The sequence below is a fragment of the Camelina sativa genome, chromosome 20 (genome assembly GCF_000633955.1).
Source record: "Camelina sativa cultivar DH55 chromosome 20, Cs, whole genome shotgun sequence".
NCBI lineage: Eukaryota > Viridiplantae > Streptophyta > Magnoliopsida > Brassicales > Brassicaceae > Camelina > Camelina sativa.
The window spans coordinates 6,495,345-6,519,983 of NC_025704.1; the positions used below are offsets into that span (position 1 = coordinate 6,495,345).

The following is a 24,639-nucleotide window of genomic DNA, read 5'->3' on the forward strand; positions in this document are numbered from 1 at the left end:
AAAACAAGAGATAAAAGAATGTTAACTGACAAGGCATGTATGTGTGATTCTATTAACTGAATGTTTCAAAGAAATTATTTTTCTTCATCAAATACTTTATTTTGTTTTGAATCAAACTATTACATGTTTGTGTGCTAAATTTGTAGGAACATGATTTTGAGGAAATGAAAAAAGAATAATGGGACGGAAACGGGATGGAAGAAGGAATAAGATGAGATTAAAAATTTTCAAAAATCAAAATCCAGGATCATGTTAGAATTAAAATAAATTAATGCTTCCAATATATTATGTAACATATTTTTCAATTTATCTAACACAAAAATGTCAAAAAAATATTCAAAAGAAAAAGAAAAAACATTAAACTATGTTCTATAATAGATAAAAAAAAAATCAACCATAGTTATGAAACATATACAGGACTTGATAGATTTTATGTCCTAAATTAGACATACCATCTTTCTATTACTATTTTTTAATATAATTGTTTTTACTGATAACAAAAACAAATTTGATCATTTTTTTGTCTAAACCGAATTAAAAATAAATCAAATACTAAACTGATACAAAAAAAGTTTGGATTATGAATGTTAATAACATTTATTAAAAATATGTTTACAAACATAATCCGCATGTACGTAATAAATTATAAATGTGTTAGTAAATTTAGTTTTTAAAATCAACCCCGCACGTATGTGCGGGTCCGAATCTAGTTATTATATATGTCCCCAACATTCGTATTAAGTTTACATTTGCATGTTAATTGAAATTAAAAATGAGGTTGACACCAAAACAAGTGTGATTAACTATGATGAGGTTTTTCGAGACAATATTGATGGGTAATATATACAACTTTTTTTTTTTTTGGGCAAACGGGAAATATATATATTAAAGTGATATAAATATCTTTCCACTTTTATCCGTCAGTGAAAAGAAGATATAGCATATTGCATTATTATTAATTTTATTCCACGGTGTAATCGAGAGCGCAAGAGGATTATGAAACTGAAGTACTTTTCAAAACTCGAATCCAGTTCATAAATTGACAAAGCAAATTAAAAATAGAATTAAGAACCTACTTCTCTTTTTTTTTTTTTTGGGTGTGCAGAACCCACATTCATTTATGAGGTTTGTGAAGGGGAGCTATATAATATGAAGATGGGTTTATCGTCAATTTGCTAGAGCACCGACAGCAAAGACAAATGAAGTGGTGGTATATAGTACAGTAGCATCCTGAACTATTGCTGTCTTTTGATGACACCTTTCGATGGAATTAGATCTTCTTTTTTTTTTTATAATGTTGACGTGAAACCAAAAAAAGGTTCTATACATTTTCTTTCTTTTAAGGCTTTGGCTGCAACGTCATTTATTTTCATAAATTTAGATGGGTTCAGTTTTGAATTTAAACCCTACTGTAGAATATTTTTAAATGCATTAGGGGACACTTTCTTTTTCTTTTTTTTTTGTCCTTCAAAAAGTGAATTCCGTAGTTAAGTAGAACAATGTTGATATATTGCTATTCACAGTTTTTTTAGAAAAAAAAAACAACAAGAAATGGGCATGACAAATTGTGTATGGATTTTTTTTGTTTTGAGAAGATAAGTGTAGAAAAGTTTGAAAAAAAAAAGAAAGATAAGTCTAGAATAGAAAGAAAAGATATAATAATAGCCTTTTGAAACAATCTTGTTAATAATTGCTAGATTTGACTAGTAATTTACAGGGAGAAGTAAAACCTACGCAAATTTTGGAGTTACAAGGATAAATAAGATGATCCATTTAATAAGACACTGACGTTAGCATGAACAAAAAAAAAGGTGTGGGAGAGAGAAGGAACCAATTAGAGCGAATCATACACGGGAAATAGAGCAATTCTTATAGGTCCTACTCCTCCATTGACTAATTATTTCTATTTAACACTTTTGGTTCTTTTTATTCTAATATTTTATAGGGAAAAATATCATAAAAAATCTGAACTTTGCAAAAGCGGTGAAAAAGCATCAATTTTGGATGTATTGAAATAAATCTCTTATTTTTATTGACTTTCTAGTTTAATCATAAATTTTTGTTGACTTTGCCAAATAAGGGATGTATTGAAATAAATCTCTTATTTTTATTGACTTTCTAGTTTAATCATAAATTTTTGTTGACTTTGCCAAATAAGGCATCTTGTTAAATCATATAAGAGAATAAATTAATAGGATTAAATATCTGTAAAGAGATTCTGTTTAAATCATAAAACGATTCGAACCGCTTATCTCTAGGCAGAAAAGACGAGAAGGAGCCAGCTAAGCTAAAGTGTTTTATTGGTTTTAGTTCACAAACGCATTTAATTATTTCTATTGTGTGTCGCTTGAGTTTTCTTCTCCAAATTAGGAAAGTCACCGTAATCTCCATTAACACGGTGAAAGGAGCACTCAATATTGCTGCGGTTTCAATCTCTTTGCATAATCGATTCACTCTGTTCGCCGTACTCGTATTTATTAAAAGTTTTGATCTTTACTTCAGTTGAAACCCTAATTTGATTTGGATATGAAATTTACGTTGTTCAAAGTACTCATTTTTTTTCAAATTTGCTTTGACTTTGTACTTTTGGGTAGTCGAGGATTTAGTTTTGATTTCTCCTTCTCCATTTCCGACCTCGAGAGATGCAAAAAAATGGCAGAATAATCGAATATGAACATTGAGATTTGGAAGATTAAGAAACTAATCAAGGGATTTGAGTCAGCTTGGTGAATACAACCAAGTTGAAGAAGAAGACTCTAGGCAACATAGGATGGATAACCAAATGTATTTGTGTACCAATGTCAAATAAACATTTAAGTTCAGTCGGTTAAAACACATTAATTTCTACCTAGAGATAAGCGGTTTAAATCCCATTTTTGTAGCTTTTTAAAAAATTCAAAACGATGTCGTTTTATGATTTAACAAAATCTCTTAACAGATATTTAATCCCGTTAATTTATTCTGTTATATGATTTAACGAGGTGCCTTATTTGGCAAAATCAACAAAAGTTTATAATTAAACTAGAAAGTCAATAAAAATTGGAGATTTATTTCAACATATTCAAAGTTGATGCTTTTTCACAATTTTTGCAAAGTTCGATATTTTTCCCATATTTTATATAGGTTTGCACTTCTTATAATAACATATATACAAATATTTTATGGCTGATCATAAAAATATACTAATTTTTTTATAGAAACTTCTAAATCACTCCCTAAATAGGACAATATAATTTATTATTATTTTTCAAATTTCTGTGAAACATTTTAATCTTATTTGTTTTTTTTATGGATTGGATCAATCTAATTCATAAAAAAAAGATCAATTTAATTGTAACATCAAAACTATCTATTAATTTGATGATCTCAATTTAAATAGATTAATTTTAGTCAAAAAAAATCAAATGAAAATGAAGAAAATAACCATTAAAACCATTTATAATATCTTCACATTCATTCAAAACATCTTATGAAATGAAATAGATATTTTATTCAAGACAAAATATATACTTAGTGTACATTAAAAAAAAAGACAACAAAAGTAGTTCCACAAAATTTAATTTTATTAAACAAAGTATGAAAAAATTTGTTCTAACAAAATTTCATTATGAAATTAAGTTTATATTAACTCCAATTAATCTCGATTTATAAGCGTATATATAAAATAATTATTCAGCCACAATTCAAAAGATTATACAAAACTCTTATCTATCCAAACAAAAACGTGGATGATTTAACTTAGAAAGAAAAGAAGAAGAAGCCAACGGTGGCGATTATACCGACAACGGAAAATTTGGCAGTTGTCACAGCATCGCTTGAAGGTGACTCTGCACTAGGTCCGTCGCTTGGTCCATCAGCAGCACTACTATCAGGGGTGGGTGACGGTGGGGAGGAGGTAGGTGCCTCAGAGTCACTAGGACTGGAAGCACTGTAGTCATCATCGGAAACGGGTCCTTCAGCAGCAGGAGAAGATGCTTTGGGAGAAGAGCCCGAAGATGACTTAGGTGCGGTTGCCGGAGCCTTAGTTGGTGATGCAGGGGCCTTGGTTGGGGCTGCAGGAGCTTTGGTTGGGGCTGCAGGAGCTTTGGTTGGTGCAGTAGTGGGTGATGGAGATTTTTTTGGAGAGGCAGAAGGAGCGTCAGCTGCGAAAGCAGTGGCGATGATTAAAGCCAATAGAGCCAAAACGATAAATTGACGTGCCATTTTTTTTTTTAAATTTTTTTATTGAGATTAAAAGGAGGATATTCTAAAAACTAAGCAGTATTTTTTATTGTTATTTTTTTTTTTTGCTTTTTTTAGTTATACGGAGAAATACTGCAAAAGCTTTAGAATGTAGTAAAAATACGACATTTTAGAGTGAATTTATATGTTTTTGAAGATGAGAAAAGTTAGGAAAATTGATGGATATGAGAGAAAAGATGATTTTTGTATCTACTTTTAGAAAGTATTTTTTAAAATTAGGCTAAAATAGACCATTTTAAGAAAACATAAAAAGATGACTTGAAAATAAAAACCAGTTCTTCTATTTTTAAACTAGCTTTCACACAATTAAAACAAAAACTAATATTAGTAGTAGCTGAGATTGAGATTATCACTTTTGTTTGATTTTATTGCAGAATATTAGAATCTCAAAAAAAAACATTTTGGGCAATCTTAAAGAGTTCACTACTTTCAAACAAAACCCAAATAAAAACCCCAATATTTGGCTGCACAGAAGAGATATACATAACAGCAACACACACAACTGACACAAGTCATAACAAAAGGCCCAAAACATAGAAATTCCTGCATGGTCAAGTTTTATGGGGAAGTGGGTTTCGAAGACATTTGTTAATGTTCTGACAGAGTTAGAAAACAAACAACATCTCTTTAATAATTCGATCTTTTTGTTTATGTTATGAATTGCATCTAATATTGTTGTATTCATTGTTAGATGTGCAGTGTTGTTTTTATTTCTGTGAAATGTTTTCTTGTTTCTCTACTCTAACTAAAGCTTTTCATTAGTCTCGTAATCTACTGAAAAAAACGGATTGTGTCATCTAATAAATCCACGTGATTTACAACAAAGTGGCCAACCATGCTCCATATTAACTATAAGATTAACCGTAAGAATGATGACATTCAAATTAATTTAAACCAATCATGATATTATGAGTAATAAAAGTTGTGCCATCAAATAAATGAAGTAGCAGTGGTTATTGTAGAGGCCTAATTTCTCTCAATTGTTTGCTTAAGATTGAAGCTTTCACCATTCAAGAACAATTCACACCAAAATAAACTACAAAATATAACTCACAATCAAAACAAAAATAACATAAAACATTAGAATCGAAATCAAGATCAAGATCAAAATGTTCTTGTTCTGTAACAAACTTATGTACGTACGTGTGGGGGTAGATTTCACCGGTTTACTCGGACCGTACTCTATCCAATCTATCAACACTCTTCCTTCCTCTCTCAATCTGATGATGATTCTGATGATGATGATGGTCAACGCTCTTCCTTGCCTTTTCATGGTAGTCAACGCTCCTCCTAGTCCGATCCAAGTGCTGCTCGAAAGTGATTCTCAGCTTACTCTTCTTCGACGGACCTTTTGGAGGTTTCTCTTTCTCCCTTCTATCGACGCTTTGCCTCGGCTTCTCTCTTCTATCTACGCTCTGCCTCGGCATTTCCAAATCGCTGCTGTTGTTTTCTGATTGACCCGTGCTTGCCCTTGAGGAGAGAGATCTCTCCACGGTTGTGATGAACTTCTTGAGGTGTTTAATGTATTCAGGATAGTGTTCAAGATCACAGTGGTTACCACCTTCGAGCCAAAGCGGCTCATATTTCTCTTTAGAGAGTTCCCATAGTTGTTTTCCATGGGAACAGTCAACAACTTCATCACAAGTTCCCTGCAACAACAAGAAGAACAACCAGAGAGTTGTAGTTATAGACCACTCGGTTCCGGAAAAGGGAAAAATAAAAACAGAGAGACATGAATGAGGAACTCACATGAACGATGAGAACAGGGCAATTCACAAGTGGGATTTTGTCTATATTCTGCAAAAGTACATAAAGATAGAGAGAGATGCTTAATAAAAGGAAACAATCCTTCAAAGAATGAGATATCTATATTACCTTGTAGATGTCAAACCAGTATGTCTTCTTCACTGGATACATAACTCTAAGACCCGAAAGAATGGGGCTATGGAGAACCACAGCTCTTAACTGAGGCAATCGAGCAGCGAGGTCTAACGTAGGTCCACTTCCAACGGATTGGCCATAAAGGATAATGTCTTCCTGTTTTGCTCCATAGGTTTCTTCAAGACATTTATAAGCAGCTTCAGTATCAGCATATGTATGGTGCTCACTCGGCTGCAGTCAGTCACACGAAAGCAAGGTTCAGTTTATTTACTCTTTTTACTCGAATGGGTTTAAAAGCCATTAATATTTTCTTGTTGATATTCCAAAAGACAAACCTTTCCAGTAGATTGTCCATACCCGGAGTAATCATACCTGCAAAATACCAAAGCAGAGAAGCAACATTTATATAATGAATCAAGCTATGAAGGGATCTGAAGTTCTTTTGGTTTTTTCTAATGTTATCAAGGATTTTGCATATGTTCATAATTTAATATTGTGGACTAAAAAACACAATCTGAAACATAAAAAAAGCTGTCAAGAAAATACTTAGATATGGAGCAAAATCATAAGCCTTCAAAATATCTTGTAACTCAAACGAACAATGAAACAGTGAATCAGATGAAACCAAGAAGGATTCATAAATCTTCAAATTAAACCATGTAGCCAGAATAAGAAAATCACCAAATTAATCCGATTTGACTTATCAAAAAAACACCATTAATACAAAAATCCACAACATGGGACCAGATAGAAAAATTCCTAATAGCCAATTAAAAAAAAAAAAAAAAAAAGTCTATGAATATTTTGATCATATCCATTATCCACAAGATACAAACATCACAAAAACAGAACACAATATCAGACAAGAGGAGCAAATCATCATCAGAGCTATCTAAAAGATAAAGACTGAAACTTTGAACAACATACCCCATGAGATTAACCTTAAGATGGATGCTCAATTCGATGAAGAGCTCATACATCTGACCCAGATCGGCGGCGTTGCCATGGGAATAAAGCAGAGTAGAGGTAGCCATGGGATGTCTAACGTACATAGCCACGATCTCTGTTCCTCTACGTGTAGGTAGCTTAAGGATTTCTACGTTTTCACGGTGAGGAAATGGGCTCATCAGAACAAGTCCGGTCAGTTCATCGTACACCAGCTTGTAAGACGACGGGCTCGGCGGGAAAAACGCGAACTTCGCCGCTACTGATGACGTCACCCCTCCCATCTCTCTCACTCTCTCTCTCTCTCTCTCTCTCTCTCTCTCTCAGAAGAAGAGCATCCCTTTTCTTTTGTAGCTACTGAAAGATTTGAGATTGAAGCTTTTTTTTTCTTGCTTTTCTCGGGAACGGAGAGAGAGAGAGAGAGGATTTAGGAAGAAAAAGTGGCACTTGAAAGGGTAAATGAATAGGGAGAAGTAGAACGAACCAAAAACTGTTTATTAAAGTTTGCAACTTTATGCTTAATTTTAATAATAATAATTTTTTTTTTTTTTTAAACTCAATACTATCAGACAAGATGTGTTAGCTTAGCTTAGTGTCGATGGAGTTTTATCTTTTAAAGTCAAACAGAGAGAGAGATATGTATTTAAAAAAAGGGAAAAAAATGTTACTTTTGCAGATAAAAAGGGTTTTTAGACTAATAATTTTAGCGTTGGTGGTGGAGTGATAAATCATAGGGTATGATTAAACATGCGTTATTTTATATACACTAGTTTTGGAATGGCCAAATATAAAGAGTTAACAACATGAAAGGCACCACAATGGAATGTTTTATTATGATTCAATTGGACAAGGAATAAATATCAACAACTAACGATACAAAAATTAAATATAAGATGACAAAACAATGTATATTATTAGTAAGCAAAAAATATTATATATTTTTCTCTTAATAAAATGGAAAGAATAAAAGAAGGGGGTATGTTTGGTTTAGCTTCATGTTCATGGGGGTCCATGAAAAAAAATTATAAGCGGAAAGCAAAGTTTGGAGTGGTGGGTCTTCACTCACGCCCCCTTGTTTTGACAGCTTTGACACTTCTTTTTATCCCTCTTCTTCTTTTTTTTTTTGTAAAACGAATTTCTAACTTGTACTGTGTAATTTATTGTTTTCTCATTAGAATCTTTGTTACCTAAATTATTACTGTTGGAGTTGGAGAAATGAAAAAAAAAAGAACAAAAAAAAGTAACTACAATGGAATGTTTTATTACTGTTGAACTTATATTGTAGTCGAAAGAGACGACTGAGCATGTCCTTCACAAAGGCGTACACGCATTACCAAGTCTCATCCAACGACGAGGTTTTAATAAGGCTCGAGAAAGCGATATCAATATTTTAAAATATGTGTAATAGTTAATTAAAAATTTTAAACCCACGTATATAAATTGGGCCTTAAAAGTTGTTCTCATGGGCTTTGTTCAGGGACCTTACCAACGTAGCAAACTAGCAACAAGTGAAACATCTTAAAAGAAAAACAAAAACAAGGTAAAACTTACTTCCATACAATATACAGTAAATTTGTCTAACCTGTTAAAAGATGTATATATATACTTTTTGTTTAACTAATAAGATAATCTAAGTTCAAAGATAGTGTTGCCTCAAGTTAGAATATACCTTAAGTAATACTATATAAAATGCATTATCGAACAAAAATCAATCTGTAAAACAGATTGTTCAGCTCAACTTTCAACTGATTGCAATTGTCAAAGTTCATCCCCATCATTTGAGCCAAATCAGTCAAAAAGATGACCAACCAACCAACTTATGCATGTAAGTATGTGAATTTTTTTCTTTTGGCCAATTCGAAAGTAAAAGAAACTGATATACCAACAAACTTATTGCATGAGGGTCCCAAGTTGCATGCACGTGTGTCAATTGATCATCATTTAGTTTACATTCCTCTTATTCACTTTTTTTTTGTTGTCTTTCTCCATTCTCAATTATTTTGTCTGATGGACTTATTGTACAGACGATACATTTACTGATTTTCTAAATTGATAGAAAGTGACAAAGTATACTTTAGATTTTGTTTTAGCACTGTTAATTACTAGGTAACCATGGTAACATCTGAAAAAGTAAGCTTTATTATAATGTCTAAAATTAACATTTTATGATTATGTGGTTTTTAACCAAGTATAACACATATTTTAAGTAGTGATTATTATAAGCGATACATGTCAAAAAGGTTATTATTATTTAATTCCAGTTGCTATATAAATGTTTCCTAGATCCTGCAATATATTTTCTTTTTATCAACAAAAAAAAAAATATTTTTATCACAAAGATTGTTAAGTTCTTAAAAAAAAGAATAAAATGTTAATTTCTCTATATATTGTATGCCTCAACAGTCAACACAAAAGGAACTTAGGGGAAGGGTGTATTGAAACAATAATTTTGAAAGATTTTATGGGATTTAGGAAATTTGGAATTTTAATAGATTTTAAGGATATGATTCATGGTAAAATTCTTTCAAATCCTCACCTAAAACCATGAGATTTAGATTTTTATATTTTTAACTAAAAAAATCCTCTCAAATCTTTCAGAATCCTTAAAACTTATTAAAATCTAAATTCACATACTGTTTTGAATAACAGTGGATTTTAAAATAGATTTTTAAATCATCAGTTCAATAACAGTGGATTTCAGGAGACTTTTTAAAATCCATGATTGAATAACATAAGATTTGTAACTTTTACACAAATTACTTAAAATGTCAAATTGAATATACCCCTTTAATTATTATTTTAATTAATTTTAGTTATAGTGTACCTGCTATAAAGATATCTAGATCACAAAATTAATAATAATATATTTAATATTTATTATTTAAATATTTGAATTCATTATAGTTCAGGAAACATTAAAGCTTATAATCATTAGAGTTAATATAATATAACCTAAACTAATGTGTTCTTCTCTCATCAACATTCAACACCTACTATATATTAATCTATTCTTTGCTTGTGTGTGTATATAAATATTGAGGTATATATATATATAGACCAAGAAGAAAACATTAAAAGAGATACGCAGTTACATCAAAATAGGGCCTTAGTCGAATTCGAAAGACAATGCTGGTCTTATCTATCTTCTTGTCGCTAGGATTACTCCTTGTCTCTATTTTGATTCATTATATGTCAATATCTAAGAAAAATGAAACAAAATATCACATTTCTTCGCTAAATGGTAGCATGGGATGGCCTTTCATTGGGGAAACTCTTTCTTTCTTCAAACCTCATAGATCAGACTCCATTGGGACGTTCTTGCAACAGCGTGTTTCACGGTAATAGTAATATATCTACCTAAACTGAAGATAATCTTTTTTTTTGGGGTAAAATATACAACAGAAGATCATTTTATAATTGTGAATGTATTTTTTAGATATGGAAAAGTGTTCAAGTCAAATATATGTGGTGGAAAAGCCATAGTGTCATGTGACCAAGAACTCAACATGTTCATACTTCAAAACGAAGGGAAGTTATTTACATCGGATTATCCAAAAGCGATGCATGACATTCTCGGCCAATATTCCCTCATATTAGCCACCGGAGATATTCACAAGAAGCTTAGAAATGTGATTATTACCTTCATCAATGTCACAAAGTCGAAACCCAAATTCCTTCACTGCGCAGAGAACCTCTCTATCTCGATACTAGAGTCGTGGAAAAATTGCCAAGAAGTCGAATTCCATAAAGAAGCTAAAATGGTACGTAATTAATTAATCAATGAAGTGAAGACTGAAGATATAATTGATCTTGTTCTAATTTTGATAGATTTGCTGTGGTTGAATCATATAGTCTACTCTCAGTGTTATCGTTAACCAACTCTTGAGCATCAAGCCAGAAGACCCAGCAAGACTTTATGTATTGCAAGATTACTTATCTTATATGAAAGGATTTATCTCGTTACCAATACCGCTTCCAGGAACGGCTTATACAAACGCTATTAAGGTTACATCCAATACTGATACATCAAACGCAATTATTTAGTTTTTTTCTCCGGTAACATTATATTTAAAAGTTTGGCCACTTTATAAGAAAATAAACACTTTGATTCTAGGGTTTTGCAGTTCTATATATAACTTGGGTAGGGGTTTACATGGATACAAGTTTACAATGCATAGCATATATACTATATAGTTATATTTTTTTTTCTGCCAGGCTAGGAAGAGATTGTCGGCGAGGGTTATGGGGATAATAAAACAAAGAGAGCATGAAGAAGAAGAGATGAAGAAGGCAATAAGAGAAGAAGATTTTCTAGATGTGATCATTTCAAATGAAGATCTAAATTGTGAAGAGAAAGTCAGCCTTGTGTTGGACATTTTGTTTGGAGGCTTTGAAACAAGCGCTACTCTTCTTTCCTTAGTCGTTTATTTTCTTGCAAAATCCCCAAATCTACTTAACGAACTCAAGGTATCCCCACTCTCCTCCTTTTTTCTATGTATGTGTGTATATATAAAATTATTTATGTAAGTGAATGTGTACAGGAAGAACATGAATCCATTAGAGCCAAGAAAGGAGAAGGAGAACTTTTGAATTGGAAAGATTATCAGAAGATGGAATTCACTCAATGTGTATGGTTCATAAAACGGTCCCATATATATATATATATATATTTTTTGCTATTTTTCATAAACTAGTTTGGTGAAGAAAAAAAATCATTTGATGACAATTACATTAGCTAGATCTTTTTTTTTTTTTTTTTTTTTTTTTTNCTAGCTAGATCGTTAGTTTTCGATTTATTCTGTTACATTAACATTATGAAATTCAATGGGTCGAATTTATAGGTGATGTTTGAGGCGCTACGATGTGGAAATATCGTCAAGATGGTACATAGAAAAGCTACTCACAGTATCAATTACAAAGGTTAATTAGTTCTACTCATCCTTTTTAAATATTTTTAATATTTAACTCAAACTAACTCTAATATGCTTGATTTTGCAGAGTATGTGATTCCAAAGGGATGCAAGGTGTTTCCTATCTTCACAGCAGTACATCTTGATCCATCTCTTCATGAAAATCCTTTTGAATTTAATCCCATGAGATGGACCGTAAGTAAAATCTTGATACATTCAAATGGTAAGAAAAAAGTGAAAATGTGAAATTAATTAATTTTTATTATAAATTTAAAATAAATAGGATAAGACGAAGATGAACAAGAAAACGATGGCGTTTGGAGGAGGAGTAAGAATATGTCCTGGTGGTGAAATTGGCAAACTCCAAATTGCTTTCTTCCTTCATCATCTTGTCCTCTCTTATAGGTTTGTCTCCGTTTTAATCACTCTCTTTTGTTGACTAATTAGTTGGTGGACACTGCCTTACCCGACATATATAATCATCTATTAAACTTTGGGTTAAACTTTTGTTAGTTAGATTTATATTTAAAACGTTTTAATTTAATTTTTCAGTTAATTAACAATTTTACGTACTTGTAGACCTGATTGAAAAGATATATGTTAACGATCGATACGAATTTGTTTGACCAGTTTGACACATTTACTTACTCATTTATATACGTTACCTAAGAAATTTATTTATAATGGTAGGTGGAAAATAAAGGCTGATGAGATGCCAATAGCGCATCCTTACGTGGAGTTTAAGAGAGGCATGCTTTTGGAGATCGAGCCAATTACAATAAGTTAAATCCTTAATCCTTTTAGAGATTAGCTGCATTGATAAGTAATCCATTTTAGATGGAAATTTTATTTAACGTTTAGGAACAAATTCAATGTCTATCGATCTCTACTCATAGAGTTGTGTGGAACGATCAGTTTCGTGTTGGGATTTTAAAATGAAATAACTATTTGCCTTTCGATATGATATATCTTCTATTACTGTTGGCACGTTAATCGTTTTTACTCAACATTTACTTAAATTGTTAATGTTTCGAATGTCAATTATTTCCCATTTCAAATATGTGGGGTTAGAGTGTTACGCACACATACTAGGTAATCTAACACGATAGCTTTTAAGAAAGAAAAAAAAAACATACAATCCTATCAAATTGTATATATGATCAAAACTGTAAGTTAAAACAAGGGTTAGTGTTAATTACACTTACAAGTTACAAGTATGATCAAGCCGGTATCATAAGTATTAAATTTTTCCTTCGCAAATCAGTTACAAACCAGACACATAAGTAACCACGTGTAACTAGAAAAATACAGAACCATAACTTTTTTATTTTCTTTTTGGTCATAACTAAACTTAATGTTTATGTAGATCCGTCTTTACATAAGAACTCACTCTAGGGGATGGTAATTTAGAGGGCAAGTTACCATTTCGGTCTTGAAAAGATTTGTCAAAGACATACTTAGTGTTAAGAGAAGAAGGATTAACTTGCATGAAAAGGTAATTACCAGCAAAGAGATCACCAAAGTGTGATTGACTCTCCTTCAACCTCTTCAGTAATTTTGAGATTCCAAGTTTAACCCTACTCGCTTTCTTCCTCACAAATCCCCTAAGTCTCCGGATCTTTACTTTAACCCTAATCCTCCTTCTTCCTCCCAATGACACCACTCTCCTAAACCTGTACATATATATAACAAAGTCTCATGAAAAAAAGATTCTTCATCATGTTGAACACTTCGGTGATATCAAAACAGTTGTAGTGAAGGTGGATTATGTAGATAGAATCAAAACCTGTTAGAATATAATGATGATCTTCTTCTTGTTGTTTGGCCGAAGACATCATCATCTTCTAAAGAAAGCCTCTTGTAAGGGATATTGGTGATTTTGAGAGAGGAAGCCATTCGAAAAATGGATTAGAATATTTTGAGTATTTTTTTTTTTCTTTTTCCCAAGAGATATCTTTGAGAAATGTATATCATCAATGAATTATATGAGTTGTCATTATTGTTGTTGTTGATGTTTCAATGTGTATAGCTGGTGGGTCGATTTATTTGAAGTAGTTAGGTGCGTGTACGTGAATTTAATGCGATGCCTTAAATTTAGTTTTGCAAAAATTTTATACTCTAATTTAATTTATCCCTTGCAATAAATGGTTTTATACTGTTAGAAAGTAAATAATGTGCGAGTGAGAGAGAGAATATGACAATATGTCATTGAAATACATTTGCACTAGACGAATTTGGTACCGTCATGCAAAAGATTAGAGATCTACATATAATGTAACGCCACTAAATTTGTAACACATCTGAAATTTCAGTTACATTGAATTTAGCGTAAGTTGGATTTGCGTGGAAGTTCCATACTAAGCTAGCGCCACATGTTACTGAAGTTAAGACAAGCGTACGGGGGTTGGTTGGTTTGAGTATATAAGCACATCATGTGATTTGTATATAGCTAACACGGAGGCTCATTATATGCAAGAGAAAAGTAGGTGTTACCGTGTTAGTGTACACACATGACACAACTCTTATAATTTCATGAATTTTCAAATAACCAATTAAAGAATCAAAAGAAAGAAGACATGGACACATGAACAACAACATTGTTACTCCAACCAAAGAAGAAAGAAGTCAAAGATTTTGAGACAAGATCAAGTTAGGGAAGTGAATCAACGAAGAAGCATTTTTTTTTTTTTTTTTACACAAAGATTCCGATCTTTCTTGGAGAAATTTCAGTGATTAGATGAAGCAAAAGAAGTTGTAATAAAGATTAACAAGAGAGAAGGGTTCATCGATCTGGTCTACTTGTTAGTAGAGCTTTATTCTTGTCTGGATCGGTGCACGGCAAATCGGACACATTTGAAGATCTGGTCCACACTCGCAACAAGTCTTGTATCCAAAAACATAACCGAAATATTAGTTTTGATGTTTTGATCGTTTTAAGTATTAAGAAGATGGAGATTGTGTTTTGTTGGATTTACCTGATGGCCACAACCAAAGGCCATGTCTTTCGGGTTGCTCAGACAAATCGGACATAGCTGTTCAAAAATACTCAATAACATGAAGTTTCAAACTCTTTTCAAGTTGACATTTTCAGACAGTATCTTTCAGATTTTAGAGTACCTGGTTATCGTTGGCAGAATTTGTAGCGGTTTGGGCGGGATTAGACCTTACTTGATAGCTTTCAGTTGGATGAGGAGGAACACTCGGTTTGAAACTTGGAGGACGATAAGCCTTTGGACTGTTGTAAGACGCATGCATTGGAGGCGGAAGAGGATATCTTTCCGGGATACTCCCATTTCTTCTTCTGCAGAAAAGAAGAAAAAGTTGAGATTTTTGGGGTGAAAATTGAAGCAAAATTGATAAAGATTATGTTTAGGGCATTTACCCTAAAAGGCTAAGCTCTAGTGTCGCCTTGTATTGTTGAGGAATCTCCATGAGAGCAGAAAGGGCAAACTCTGTTTCCTTCAAGGACTGAGCTTTGTTCTTTGACATGATCTCTGTGAAGTTCACGAACTATAAACAGGAACGTCAGATCAAAACACCAAACCTCGATGTCATGTTCTAAGAAGTAAACTTACTTGGAAGTTATCAAAGGCTCTGGCCGGGATATTGTCATCAAATTCCCTCATCATGTCCCAAGGTCCATCCCCGACCCCGACTAAGACGATTGATAGAGGAAGCTTACTGTCAAAAAAGGAAAAAATAGTATCATTAAAACCAGCCACAGAGAGATATAACTTTAATGGAGAAAACAACATCAAAAGACTGGATTAAATTCCAACCTTGCTTGCACGATTGCATCTACTGTCTTCTGTTCTTGCGGACTCAACTGTCCATTTTCCGTGTCAACACTTCTTGTAACCTGAAACGTTCAATTGAGGTTTCTTCTCTTAACACAAAAACAAAGGTTCATACTGGAATGATTAGTACCTGCCCATCTGCTATTATCACTAGGACGTGATATTGCCCACCACTCTGCTCAACAATGGTCATGGCCATATCGATGATCGGAGCAAACGAGGTTGGCCCTGAAAAGTATTCAACAATTCAGATTCAATACCTTAGCTAGCTAGCTTAATCATGAGAAATGTGGTCAAATAAGGGAAAGAGATAAACCTGCGAGTTTAAGTTGAGGCACAATCTCTTTATACCGAGCAAGGACTTCCTCAAATCCATTACAGAATCTATCCTCTGAATTGAAACTGAAGACATCTTGATCATGTGTTGATGCATCTCCAAAACCATAACAGGGAATCAAGTTGTCCTCGTCAAAGGCGGCTAAGGTTCTTCCTATGATAGTAATCGCTTGTTCGTAAGGATTAGGACTACTGCCGATGAAGTGTAAGCTTTTCCTGTTGAAGGACCTCGCTCCTGTTATCAAAACAAGAAGAAAATGCTTTTCGAGTGTGAAACCGTTCGATGCATTACAGCAAAGACAGGATCTTGAATCTCACCAACCTGTCCATTCGTTGCTCTTAGTGAAATCTATACCAACGATGAGATTCGAAGATTCTAGACCCGCACGTGCAAGAGCCTCTGTGACCTAGATGAAACAGAACACATAATATGAATCTTTTCTGTCAAACCCATAAGAATCTACAGCTATCAAAGGTTTGACATCAACAACAGTTTCCACTAAAATCCTACAAGAGACTCAGCTCACCTGCTCCAAAGAAGAGTAATTATCAGAAATTCTAGAATACTTCCGCTCCAACCGCTTCTTATTATCACTACCATAACTTTGAGAAGGCGGTGCAGAATAAGGCTGAGTGCTATACAAAGGTGGAGGAGATTGCGTATACTCAGGAGGTTGAGGAGCATATGAAGGTGGAGGAGCATATGAAGGTGGAGGAGGATAGTTATAACTATCAGCACCATATTGAGGATAGCTTTGTTGAGAAGCCCATGAAGATGAAGAAGGTGATGCTGCTGATGCTGATGAAGCTGAAGCTGACCTAAACGATGACTGTCTCCAGTTCTCTTTAGAATTCCCTGTCCCCATCAAAATTTTTTTTAAAACTAAACCTTTCTAATTCAAATCAAATCAAAAACCCCTCTTAAGGTCAATTCCAAGTACACCTGCAAAACAAAAAAAAGATTTGACATTTAAGAAATAACTCAAAGAAACCCAGAAAAGAAAAATGCAGAAACTTTGGTTTAAAATCATGACATTAACTAGGTAGAAGAATGCAATTAACACAAGTTCACCTAATCCGTCAAAAGGGTGAAAGCTTTATCTTTGACAGATGTTGAATTATATAACACCGTTTACGAAATTGCTCTAGGTTGGTAGTGGTCTTTTATATAAAAAAAAAAAAAAAAAAAGAGAAAGCAGATTCAATCACGTCACGTAATTCTCCTAAAAAAAAGAGAACGCGATTTAGTGACTTCTAGATTAAGATATAAAAAGTCCAATTAAGATTAACTTACTGCAACACTCAAATCCCAGAATTAGTAATAAAAAAGGACTAGTTCTCTGACAAATCTATGAACACCGAAACATTCTCTGATTCATTCAAAAGTAACCCAAAAATCGAAAAAAAAAGAAGAAGAAGAAGAAACATTAAATTCGAAAACTGAATCTCCCGACATTCACCAGGAAAAAAAGTTTCGGATAATGACCCAATTCGATTGAGAGGCAAAAAATGTATGTAACCTTTAAAAACTTACTTAAACGAAGAAGCAAAGGGAATGAAGAATCAGAGAAGTGGATTGAGAGAGTGAAGGAAGGGAGGGAGGCTTCTTCAATGGCGGAACGAAGGAATCCTGCAACAGAGTTAGCCTTTAAAGTTGTTTCCCCTTTTTGTTCGAAAGCAATTTCACTTTCTTCTGTTGTAGTTTGTTGTTGTATTGGGTATTTGGTTTGTTTCTATCAAATCATTACTAGACTAATCACTTTCAATTTAAATAAATTAAAAAAGTGTGTAGCACGCTAATGGTGGACACTTCTTCTAATTTTTACACCACTAATTATTCTCTCTTTCAACAAATTGGCCATATAGATATATTATCAATATTCAAAAAGTCATAATATGGTATCAATTGACAATTTCTTTGAAATTCTTACATTGACATTTTCTTAAAATTACAAATGGTCAAAATACATAAAACGATATTAGATAATGTACTTTTCTTAATTACAAATATATCTTATCTAGAGAATCGTATTTTGCACATCTTAATTTCAATCTTGTATATATGTATAAATCTATGATAATTTCTTTTTTTGTTGAATAACAAATCTATGATAATAATATGTGCAATAAATATCTTAGGTGAAAAAATGGATGGTTATCAGAAGTTTCCCCACCCACGTGCGAAATCCTATCTTCAATATGTTTCCTTCGTCCTGCAGTTAAAATTTGTCATATTAAATGCTTTTCCTTTTTTTCATTACTCGATAGGTACTGTTGAATATTCCTTGTCGAATAAAATATAGAAATTTTGACTTTTTAATTAACCTCCATTAGTCCTCTTTGTGTTTGTTTTTTTGGGTCGAGAGTTGTTAATCATGCTTATAATTTGATTAAGCAAAAGTTATCTTAAATTCAGTATATCAGGTTTTTTTTTTTTTGTTGTTGCATCCTTCGGTGAGCAGACACAACACGTGAAACTTAGATGGACTTACATTAAAGTATAGAACTTGTACCCGTGATTTATGCAACTCTCTTTTTTTGTTTTCCTTGGACCGTTCCCTTCAAGGAGCAAACAAGAAGTGCGTGGGNCAAGAAGTACGTGGACTACACTTTCAAACCATATATATAATTAGAGCATTTTCGAATCTAGTGGTTGAATAAAAAAAATGTGCTTATGCAAAGGATTCACTAAACCTAGTAATTACAGTTTCTCTTAATTATTCTGTTTATTAAATGTAACGCAGTCAATTCAATGTTTTCGGCCGTTTCGTGAAAATATAAATAAATGTGTCAACAAATTACAAAGTCCAATACAGTTGAGAAAAAGAAGTAATATAGTACGTACAAAGCCCAGCAATATACGACAAAAGATATAAAGCCAGCCTTTAAAGCATATGACCGGCTCAATACAAGCCCATTATTAAGTTTTTAACCGTGTCTTATAGTGAAAGAGCATAGAAACACATTCGTAGTCTTTGCCACAGAGGATCGTAACAACCCCAAAAAATATTACTATTCCCTAGCGAATAAAATCCGACACTGGTCCTTTTCGTCGTCTTCGACCTCGCGGGAATCTACTGTCGCTCATCACACTATCCATCCACTCTTCTTTCAGTCCACCGGCGGCTAGATTTTTCCCGGGTCCTCAGTCTCGGGTCAGATCTAGATCCGGATCCGGATACGCTTGAGTAATGAAGCACTTCAGAACCGAGCGAGTCCGTGCGACTCCGAAGCTCTTCTTCACCTATATTCTCGTCGGGTTCATCGCTCTGCTCGGCTTGACTTGCCTCTACTACGGCTCTTCCTTCGCTCCCGGATCCAGAAAGTCCGACGAGTTCGATGGATCTGATAACCGCGCTCGCACCCGATCCGTGACGATGACGAATCGAGCTGCTGTGCTTGCAGTGAGCCGTTTGGAGGTTCCTAAAAGCGTTCCGGTTCGTTCTTAATTCAAGCATTAATCGTGTTTTTTTGATACGGAATTGAGTAGATATAGATTCGTAGGGTTTAATTTGTGTTGATTTACGTTCGTTTTGATCCTATCCGTAGATATGTGATTCGAGACACTCGGAGCTTATACCGTGTTTGGATCGTAATCTTCATTACCAGTTGAAATTGAAACTCAATTTAACGTTAATGGAGCACTATGAGCATCATTGCCCTCCACCAGAACGGCGTTTCAATTGCCTTGTTCCACCTCCTACTGGTTATAAGGTCTCTCGGACTTTTGTATCTTTCTCTTGTATTACAGAAATTTGAGCATTCTTGTATATGTGTTATGGCTCTGGTTTTGGTTGGTTGATGATGATGTTGTTTATGGAGTTTTCAGATTCCGTTAAGGTGGCCTGTCAGTAGAGACGAGGTGTGGAAGGCGAATATCCCGCACACACACCTTGCGCAAGAGAAGTCTGATCAGAATTGGATGGTTGTAAATGGTGATAAGATCAATTTTCCTGGAGGAGGAACACATTTCCACTATGGAGCTGACAAATACATAGTTTCCCTTGCTCAGGTACAGTTATCATCATTTATGTACTTGTTTGCTTTGTTGAATCTCAACCGTAGGGCCTATCTTTTAAAACCACTGCGCCTGCTTGATTTTTTAAATACCAATGTACTTTAGCTAGTGAACGTTAATGGTAGAAGGATAATGAATGACTATGCAGTTGAAACTAGATGATGTATGGGATTTTCTAATTTTACCAAATCATATGTGGTGGGATATATTCTGTTGCTCCTAGACCAGCGAGCATCATTCTGCAATTAACAGGATGTTTTTTGGCTCTATTTTGTCTTTTTCATTTCAAGTTCTTCTTTCAGATGACAAAAAAAACTGATTGTTGCTTTAGATGCTGAAATTCCCTGGCGACAAACTCAACAATGGGGGAAGCATTCGGAATGTTCTTGATGTTGGTTGTGGGGTAGCTAGCTTTGGAGCTTATCTTCTGTCACATGACATCATAGCTATGTCCCTTGCTCCTAATGATGTTCACCAGAACCAGATCCAGTTTGCTTTAGAACGAGGGATTCCATCAACGCTTGGTGTTCTTGGGACTAAGCGGCTTCCATACCCAAGCAGATCATTTGAACTTGCTCACTGCTCTAGATGTCGGATAGACTGGCTTCAAAGAGATGGGATCTTGTTGCTAGAACTTGATAGGTTGCTCAGACCTGGTGGCTACTTTGTATACTCGTCGCCTGAAGCTTACGCACACGACACAGAAAACAGAAAGATTGGGAATGCAATGCATGATCTCTTCAAGAGAATGTGTTGGAGGGTCGTCGCTAAACGAGACCAATCTGTCATATGGGGAAAACCGATATCCAACAGCTGTTACTTGAAAAGGGAAGCAGGTGTCCAGCCTCCCCTTTGTCCTTCTGGTGATGACCCAGATGCAACTTGGAACGTCTCAATGAAGGCTTGTATATCACCTTACTCAGTGAGTAAGTATATGCCTCTTATCACTAACTTATATAGTATTAAGGATCATTAAGGTTGTAATCCATTTCATGTTTGTTATATATACCCAGGGATGCATAAAGAAAGATGGAGTGGACTCGTTCCCTGGCCACGGAGGCTGACAGCTCCTCCACCACGTCTTGAAGAAGTCGGTGTCACTCCTGAGCAATTCCGTGAAGATACGGTAATCCTTCTCTCCCTATATCGAATGCTCTATTGCTGTAATCCAGATCCTGAGAACTTTGATTCCATGCCTCGCTATGTCCAAACACTTCTTTGTTGCTCACTAAAGTGGGGGTGCGAATGCAGGAAACATGGCGTCTTAGAGTGATAGAATACTGGAAACTGTTGAAACCAATGGTGCAAAAGAATTCCATAAGAAACGTGATGGACATGAGCTCAAACCTTGGCGGTTTCGCAGCTGCTCTAAACGATAAAGATGTATGGGTAATGAATGTCATGCCCGTTCAATCCTCCCCAAGAATGAAGATCATCTATGACCGTGGCCTCATCGGAGCCACTCATGATTGGTATGTAAATGACTTGATCTCAAAACATATTGCATAATCCGGTTATGCTAAATGAGTTTTCTCTGCAGGTGTGAAGCCTTTGACACATACCCAAGAACGTATGATCTTATCCATGCATGGAACACAGTTACAGAAACCCGAACTCGTGGATGCAGCATTGAAGATCTGCTCATCGAGATGGATCGGATACTAAGACCAGAAGGATTTGTCATAATTCGTGACACATCAGACAATATCAGCTACATCAAGAAGTATCTGACATTGTTAAAATGGGATAAATGGTTCACAGAGACGACTCCAAAAGGTGATTCTCTATCTATCAAAGATGAGAGAGTTTTGATCGCCAGAAAGAAACTGTGGAGCGTGCCCGCCATTTCAGTGTCGTGAGTTTTACAGCATCAGAGGCATATAGCTGAGGAAAATTCTCAGTGTTTAGGGTTATTTACCGGTATTAAAAGGAGAAGTGTAAATTACACGACGTTCATACATAGTTATGATGCATTTGTTGTAGGAAACCTGCAAAAGCTTCTTATTTGCGATTTTCATATTCAAATTATAAATTTAAATCTGTTCTCGCGGAAATATATAAATTGCTTCGTGAATGTAAACGGAATGACAAGTAAACTACGATTATATAGAAAAGAATCATTAACCCGTTTTCTATCACACCATTAACAATATCAAAACTGAGCCCATAAATTGAAATAGAGCAAGTACAGATTGAAATACAAAACAGGATGAACAAAAAGAGAGAGATACGATCAGACTTATTATGACGATGTTGTTTCCACGACATTCTTCTTCTTCTTTTTCTTCTTGTTCTTCTTCTTCGAAGGAAGGTCATTGGAACTAAGTTCTTCAGGTTTCCTCTTGTTGCTGCTAAGAAGAACACAGTTAAGTCTTTCATTATCCTCAGTAATATCAATAACTAACTCTCCCCTCATCTAATAGTAAGAAGAACACACACCTAACTTTGGTCCAACACAGTTCTAAGTTCTTTCGTTATCTATCAGTTAACTTTAGTCAATCTGAACTAAAAATCCGACATTAAACTACTGGGTTTTAAACAAAAGTTAGATACTCTTTTGTCTACCTTCAACATGCACAAACAATTTGAGGATTTACTTAAACATCTAAAACCTTTGTTTATCCTGTACAACAAAAACCAATACAGATATGAAAATTCATGGTACCTTGCAGGAGTCTCATCCAAAACAATCTTGCTATCTTCATCAACTTCACCAATCAATACGCACTCTTCCACACTAAGCTCTCCATCTTCATCAAATTCACCTATTTTGCAAGTAATTAACAAAGTAAGACTCCAACTTGAGATTCAAAGCATGAAACCATGATACCAAAAGCTGTAGCCTGTAGTGATGGGGTATACAAGTACACAAACCTATTGGATCTTCTTCCCCATTCATTTCCTCTTCCGAGTCTGAATCTGATCCCCATCTGTCTCCTCCATCATCAAAGTCCCACCTCTCACCATCTGGAGGCATCCAAAACTCAAGCTCCTCCTCAACATCTTCACCATTTTCATGTTCGACTTCATCATCAACATCTTCTCCATTCTTTTCCTTTTCAAGTAACTTCTTGTTTTTCTTCTTCTCCTTCTTAGTCTTCTTCTTCTTCTTCTTCTTCTTTTTCTTCTCTTCTTCCTTTACGCCATTTTCTTTCGCTGGCGTTTCTCCACCTTCCCCTGGAATAGATCTAGACTCTATCTCTCGTTCCTTCTCCTCTGTCATATAGTAACAATCGAACCATTAAACTTACAAGAATAAGTTTTGCAACCTAATGAACTCTAATCAAGCTTCAAAGTACAGACCTAATTTGTTAAGGAAGCGCCGTCCATTGATATGCTTCCAAATATGTTCCTCAGTCTTGTTTACCGTATCCCCCGTTAGCTTACATTTCAATTTTGAGCTGACAAACAAAACATGCCAAAAGAAACAAATTCAGCATATATATCAAAACATAATTTTCTCAAACAGAAGAACTCAAAAATCTCGTTTTTAAGTATTGAAATTTTCAACTTAAAACCACAAAGCTCACAAAACCCTAAACCCTAAAAATTTGAGGACACGAAACCATAGTCCCCAGCAACAAAAATTCAAAAGAGAAGCCAAAACTTCTCCAGTGTCTTATAACCCTAATTCATTACATAATCAATCAATCGAAACATCATCTGGGAGAGATAAACGGAACAATAGATTATACCTAGCGTTAGGATCTTGCTCAAACAAGTTAAGAGGAGGCTTGCTGTGAGACAAGGCATAATCTATAAGCCCTAAACGGCAACGTTTACTCTGTGAATAGATCTTCTTATCTTTCTCGAGTAGCTCGTGACCCGTCTGCACGCATTTAAATCTCCCGTTCTCGAGTTTTTTATATTTTGGTTTCCCCAATAGGTCAGCGCCTTCCTTCTTCGTCGTCGTCTTCGTCGTCGTCGTAATCTCTTCCTCTTTCGCCGCCATCGATGTCAAGTTTTCTTAGCGATTTGTGTCTTTCATTCACTGAAGGAGGGGGAGGACAGCAAGTACTGTTGTAATGAAACGACTGCGACTTGCCGTTTTACTGTAAATTGAAATCAACTGCACGTCGTTTATTGTTTCTGGGCTTATTAACAGTAAATGGGCCTAGTGATCATAATAATAGCCCAATCAATGAAGAAGACAAACAATATACACCACGCGCGTTCCATTCTGGTAAATTTGGCAACTGATAAAACTAACTTTTTTTTTTTTTTTCTTGTTTGTTCGATCTCATGATCTCATGTTATTTTGATTTTTTAACACATCAGAGAACAATTGGAAAAAATTAAAATATTGTTCACAGCAAAACAATAATTTTTTTTTGGAAGCTTTGGAAACATGGACCAATATATTTTGTAATTATTTGGTTAAATTATCTGAATTATCTCTTTTTTTTTGGTAGAAATTATCTGAATTATCTCTAGTCGTAAAATTATTTATGCTTTTTAGGTAAATGAAAGGTACCGACAATGATAACCGTTAGCGCCTTTTCTGGGTTCC

The 24,639-nt window shown here is 34.4% G+C and overlaps 7 protein-coding genes across 11 annotated transcripts; 2 read left to right on the forward strand and 5 right to left on the reverse strand.

The window, feature by feature from the left end:
• On the reverse strand, positions 3,641-4,318 carry LOC104769673 (classical arabinogalactan protein 6-like). The gene has a single exon (XM_010493938.1). The coding sequence runs from the start codon at positions 4,201-4,203 to the stop codon at positions 3,739-3,741; it is 465 nt and encodes a 154-aa protein (XP_010492240.1). The 5' UTR covers positions 4,204-4,318; the 3' UTR covers positions 3,641-3,738.
• On the reverse strand, positions 5,205-7,551 carry LOC104735457 (protein ABHD17B). The gene is made up of 5 exons (XM_010493939.2): positions 7,051-7,551; positions 6,459-6,495; positions 6,118-6,354; positions 5,992-6,039; positions 5,205-5,891 (listed from the first exon to the last, which is right to left on the reverse strand). Exons 1-5 carry the CDS (start codon positions 7,350-7,352, stop codon positions 5,409-5,411), a joined length of 1,107 nt encoding a protein of 368 aa, XP_010492241.1. The 5' UTR covers positions 7,353-7,551; the 3' UTR covers positions 5,205-5,408.
• On the forward strand, positions 10,151-12,909 carry LOC104769675 (cytochrome P450 724B1). The gene is made up of 9 exons (XM_010493940.2): positions 10,151-10,406; positions 10,505-10,829; positions 10,921-11,073; positions 11,284-11,535; positions 11,610-11,696; positions 11,910-11,988; positions 12,067-12,173; positions 12,262-12,383; positions 12,669-12,909. Exons 1-9 carry the CDS (start codon positions 10,195-10,197, stop codon positions 12,763-12,765), a joined length of 1,434 nt encoding a protein of 477 aa, XP_010492242.1. The 5' UTR covers positions 10,151-10,194; the 3' UTR covers positions 12,766-12,909.
• On the reverse strand, positions 13,194-13,996 carry LOC104769676. Its single transcript, XM_010493941.2, has 2 exons — positions 13,765-13,996; positions 13,194-13,651 (listed from the first exon to the last, which is right to left on the reverse strand). The coding sequence occupies exons 1-2, from the start codon at positions 13,872-13,874 to the stop codon at positions 13,330-13,332; spliced, it is 432 nt and encodes a 143-aa protein (XP_010492243.1). The 5' UTR covers positions 13,875-13,996; the 3' UTR covers positions 13,194-13,329.
• LOC104769677 (E3 ubiquitin-protein ligase RGLG2-like) lies at positions 14,558-17,833 on the reverse strand. Of its 4 annotated transcripts, none has more exons than XM_010493942.2 (11): positions 17,646-17,833; positions 16,639-17,054; positions 16,434-16,518; positions 16,092-16,346; positions 15,906-16,003; positions 15,758-15,837; positions 15,554-15,659; positions 15,361-15,488; positions 15,096-15,279; positions 14,954-15,010; positions 14,558-14,861 (listed from the first exon to the last, which is right to left on the reverse strand). In XM_010493942.2, the coding sequence occupies exons 2-11, from the start codon at positions 16,975-16,977 to the stop codon at positions 14,781-14,783; spliced, it is 1,413 nt and encodes a 470-aa protein (XP_010492244.1). In that variant the 5' UTR covers positions 16,978-17,054; positions 17,646-17,833; the 3' UTR covers positions 14,558-14,780. The 4 variants fall into 4 exon arrangements, with proteins under 4 accessions (XP_010492244.1, XP_010492245.1, XP_010492246.1 ...); XM_010493943.2 differs by lacking the exon at positions 17,646-17,833 and adding an exon at positions 17,184-17,280; XM_010493944.2 differs by lacking the exon at positions 17,646-17,833 and adding an exon at positions 17,152-17,242.
• Positions 19,122-22,169, forward strand: LOC104769679 (probable methyltransferase PMT9). The gene is made up of 7 exons (XM_010493946.2): positions 19,122-19,548; positions 19,661-19,825; positions 19,941-20,123; positions 20,461-21,055; positions 21,143-21,255; positions 21,381-21,601; positions 21,670-22,169. The coding sequence occupies exons 1-7, from the start codon at positions 19,303-19,305 to the stop codon at positions 21,986-21,988; spliced, it is 1,842 nt and encodes a 613-aa protein (XP_010492248.1). The 5' UTR covers positions 19,122-19,302; the 3' UTR covers positions 21,989-22,169.
• On the reverse strand, positions 22,215-24,142 carry LOC104769680. Of its 2 annotated transcripts, none has more exons than XM_010493947.2 (5): positions 23,825-24,142; positions 23,433-23,530; positions 23,004-23,345; positions 22,795-22,894; positions 22,215-22,480 (listed from the first exon to the last, which is right to left on the reverse strand). In XM_010493947.2, the coding sequence occupies exons 1-5, from the start codon at positions 24,079-24,081 to the stop codon at positions 22,372-22,374; spliced, it is 906 nt and encodes a 301-aa protein (XP_010492249.1). In that variant the 5' UTR covers positions 24,082-24,142; the 3' UTR covers positions 22,215-22,371. The 2 variants fall into 2 exon arrangements, with proteins under 2 accessions (XP_010492249.1, XP_010492250.1); XM_010493948.2 differs by having other exon boundaries at positions 22,215-22,477; positions 23,825-24,141.

What these genes read in the sequence shown, in the direction of transcription:
- LOC104769675 (XM_010493940.2), top strand. Translation starts at nt 10,195, where the DNA reads ATGCTGGTCTTATCTATCTTCTTGTCGCTAGGATTACTCCTTGTCTCT. An exon ending in TTGCAACAGCGTGTTTCACG is followed by an intron (nt 10,407 to 10,504) that starts GTAATAGTAATA and finishes TGTATTTTTTAG; the next exon opens with ATATGGAAAAGTGTTCAAGT. An exon ending in CTTATACAAACGCTATTAAG is followed by an intron (nt 11,074 to 11,283) that starts GTTACATCCAAT and finishes TTTTTCTGCCAG; the next exon opens with GCTAGGAAGAGATTGTCGGC.
- LOC104735457 (XM_010493939.2), bottom strand. Translation starts at nt 7,352, where the DNA reads ATGGGAGGGGTGACGTCATCAGTAGCGGCGAAGTTCGCGTTTTTCCCG. An exon ending in CTTAAGGTTAATCTCATGGG is followed by an intron (nt 6,496 to 7,050) that starts GTATGTTGTTCA and finishes GGTATTTTGCAG; the next exon opens with GTATGATTACTCCGGGTATG. An exon ending in ACTGGTTTGACATCTACAAG is followed by an intron (nt 6,040 to 6,117) that starts GTAATATAGATA and finishes GTACTTTTGCAG; the next exon opens with AATATAGACAAAATCCCACT.
- LOC104769676 (XM_010493941.2), bottom strand. Translation starts at nt 13,874, where the DNA reads ATGGCTTCCTCTCTCAAAATCACCAATATCCCTTACAAGAGGCTTTCT. An exon ending in TCATCATTATATTCTAACAG is followed by an intron (nt 13,652 to 13,764) that starts GTTTTGATTCTA and finishes ATATATGTACAG; the next exon opens with GTTTAGGAGAGTGGTGTCAT.
- LOC104769673 (XM_010493938.1), bottom strand. Translation starts at nt 4,203, where the DNA reads ATGGCACGTCAATTTATCGTTTTGGCTCTATTGGCTTTAATCATCGCC.
- LOC104769677 (XM_010493942.2), bottom strand. Translation starts at nt 16,977, where the DNA reads ATGGGGACAGGGAATTCTAAAGAGAACTGGAGACAGTCATCGTTTAGG. An exon ending in CTAGAGCTTAGCCTTTTAGG is followed by an intron (nt 15,280 to 15,360) that starts GTAAATGCCCTA and finishes TCTTTTCTGCAG; the next exon opens with AAGAAGAAATGGGAGTATCC. An exon ending in CCTTTGGTTGTGGCCATCAG is followed by an intron (nt 14,862 to 14,953) that starts GTAAATCCAACA and finishes TTTGGATACAAG; the next exon opens with ACTTGTTGCGAGTGTGGACC.
- LOC104769679 (XM_010493946.2), top strand. Translation starts at nt 19,303, where the DNA reads ATGAAGCACTTCAGAACCGAGCGAGTCCGTGCGACTCCGAAGCTCTTC. An exon ending in ACATAGTTTCCCTTGCTCAG is followed by an intron (nt 20,124 to 20,460) that starts GTACAGTTATCA and finishes TTGTTGCTTTAG; the next exon opens with ATGCTGAAATTCCCTGGCGA. An exon ending in ATCGGAGCCACTCATGATTG is followed by an intron (nt 21,602 to 21,669) that starts GTATGTAAATGA and finishes TTTTCTCTGCAG; the next exon opens with GTGTGAAGCCTTTGACACAT.
- LOC104769680 (XM_010493947.2), bottom strand. Translation starts at nt 24,081, where the DNA reads ATGGCGGCGAAAGAGGAAGAGATTACGACGACGACGAAGACGACGACG. An exon ending in GAGCAAGATCCTAACGCTAG is followed by an intron (nt 23,531 to 23,824) that starts GTATAATCTATT and finishes TTTGTTTGTCAG; the next exon opens with CTCAAAATTGAAATGTAAGC. An exon ending in GCGCTTCCTTAACAAATTAG is followed by an intron (nt 23,346 to 23,432) that starts GTCTGTACTTTG and finishes ACTATATGACAG; the next exon opens with AGGAGAAGGAACGAGAGATA.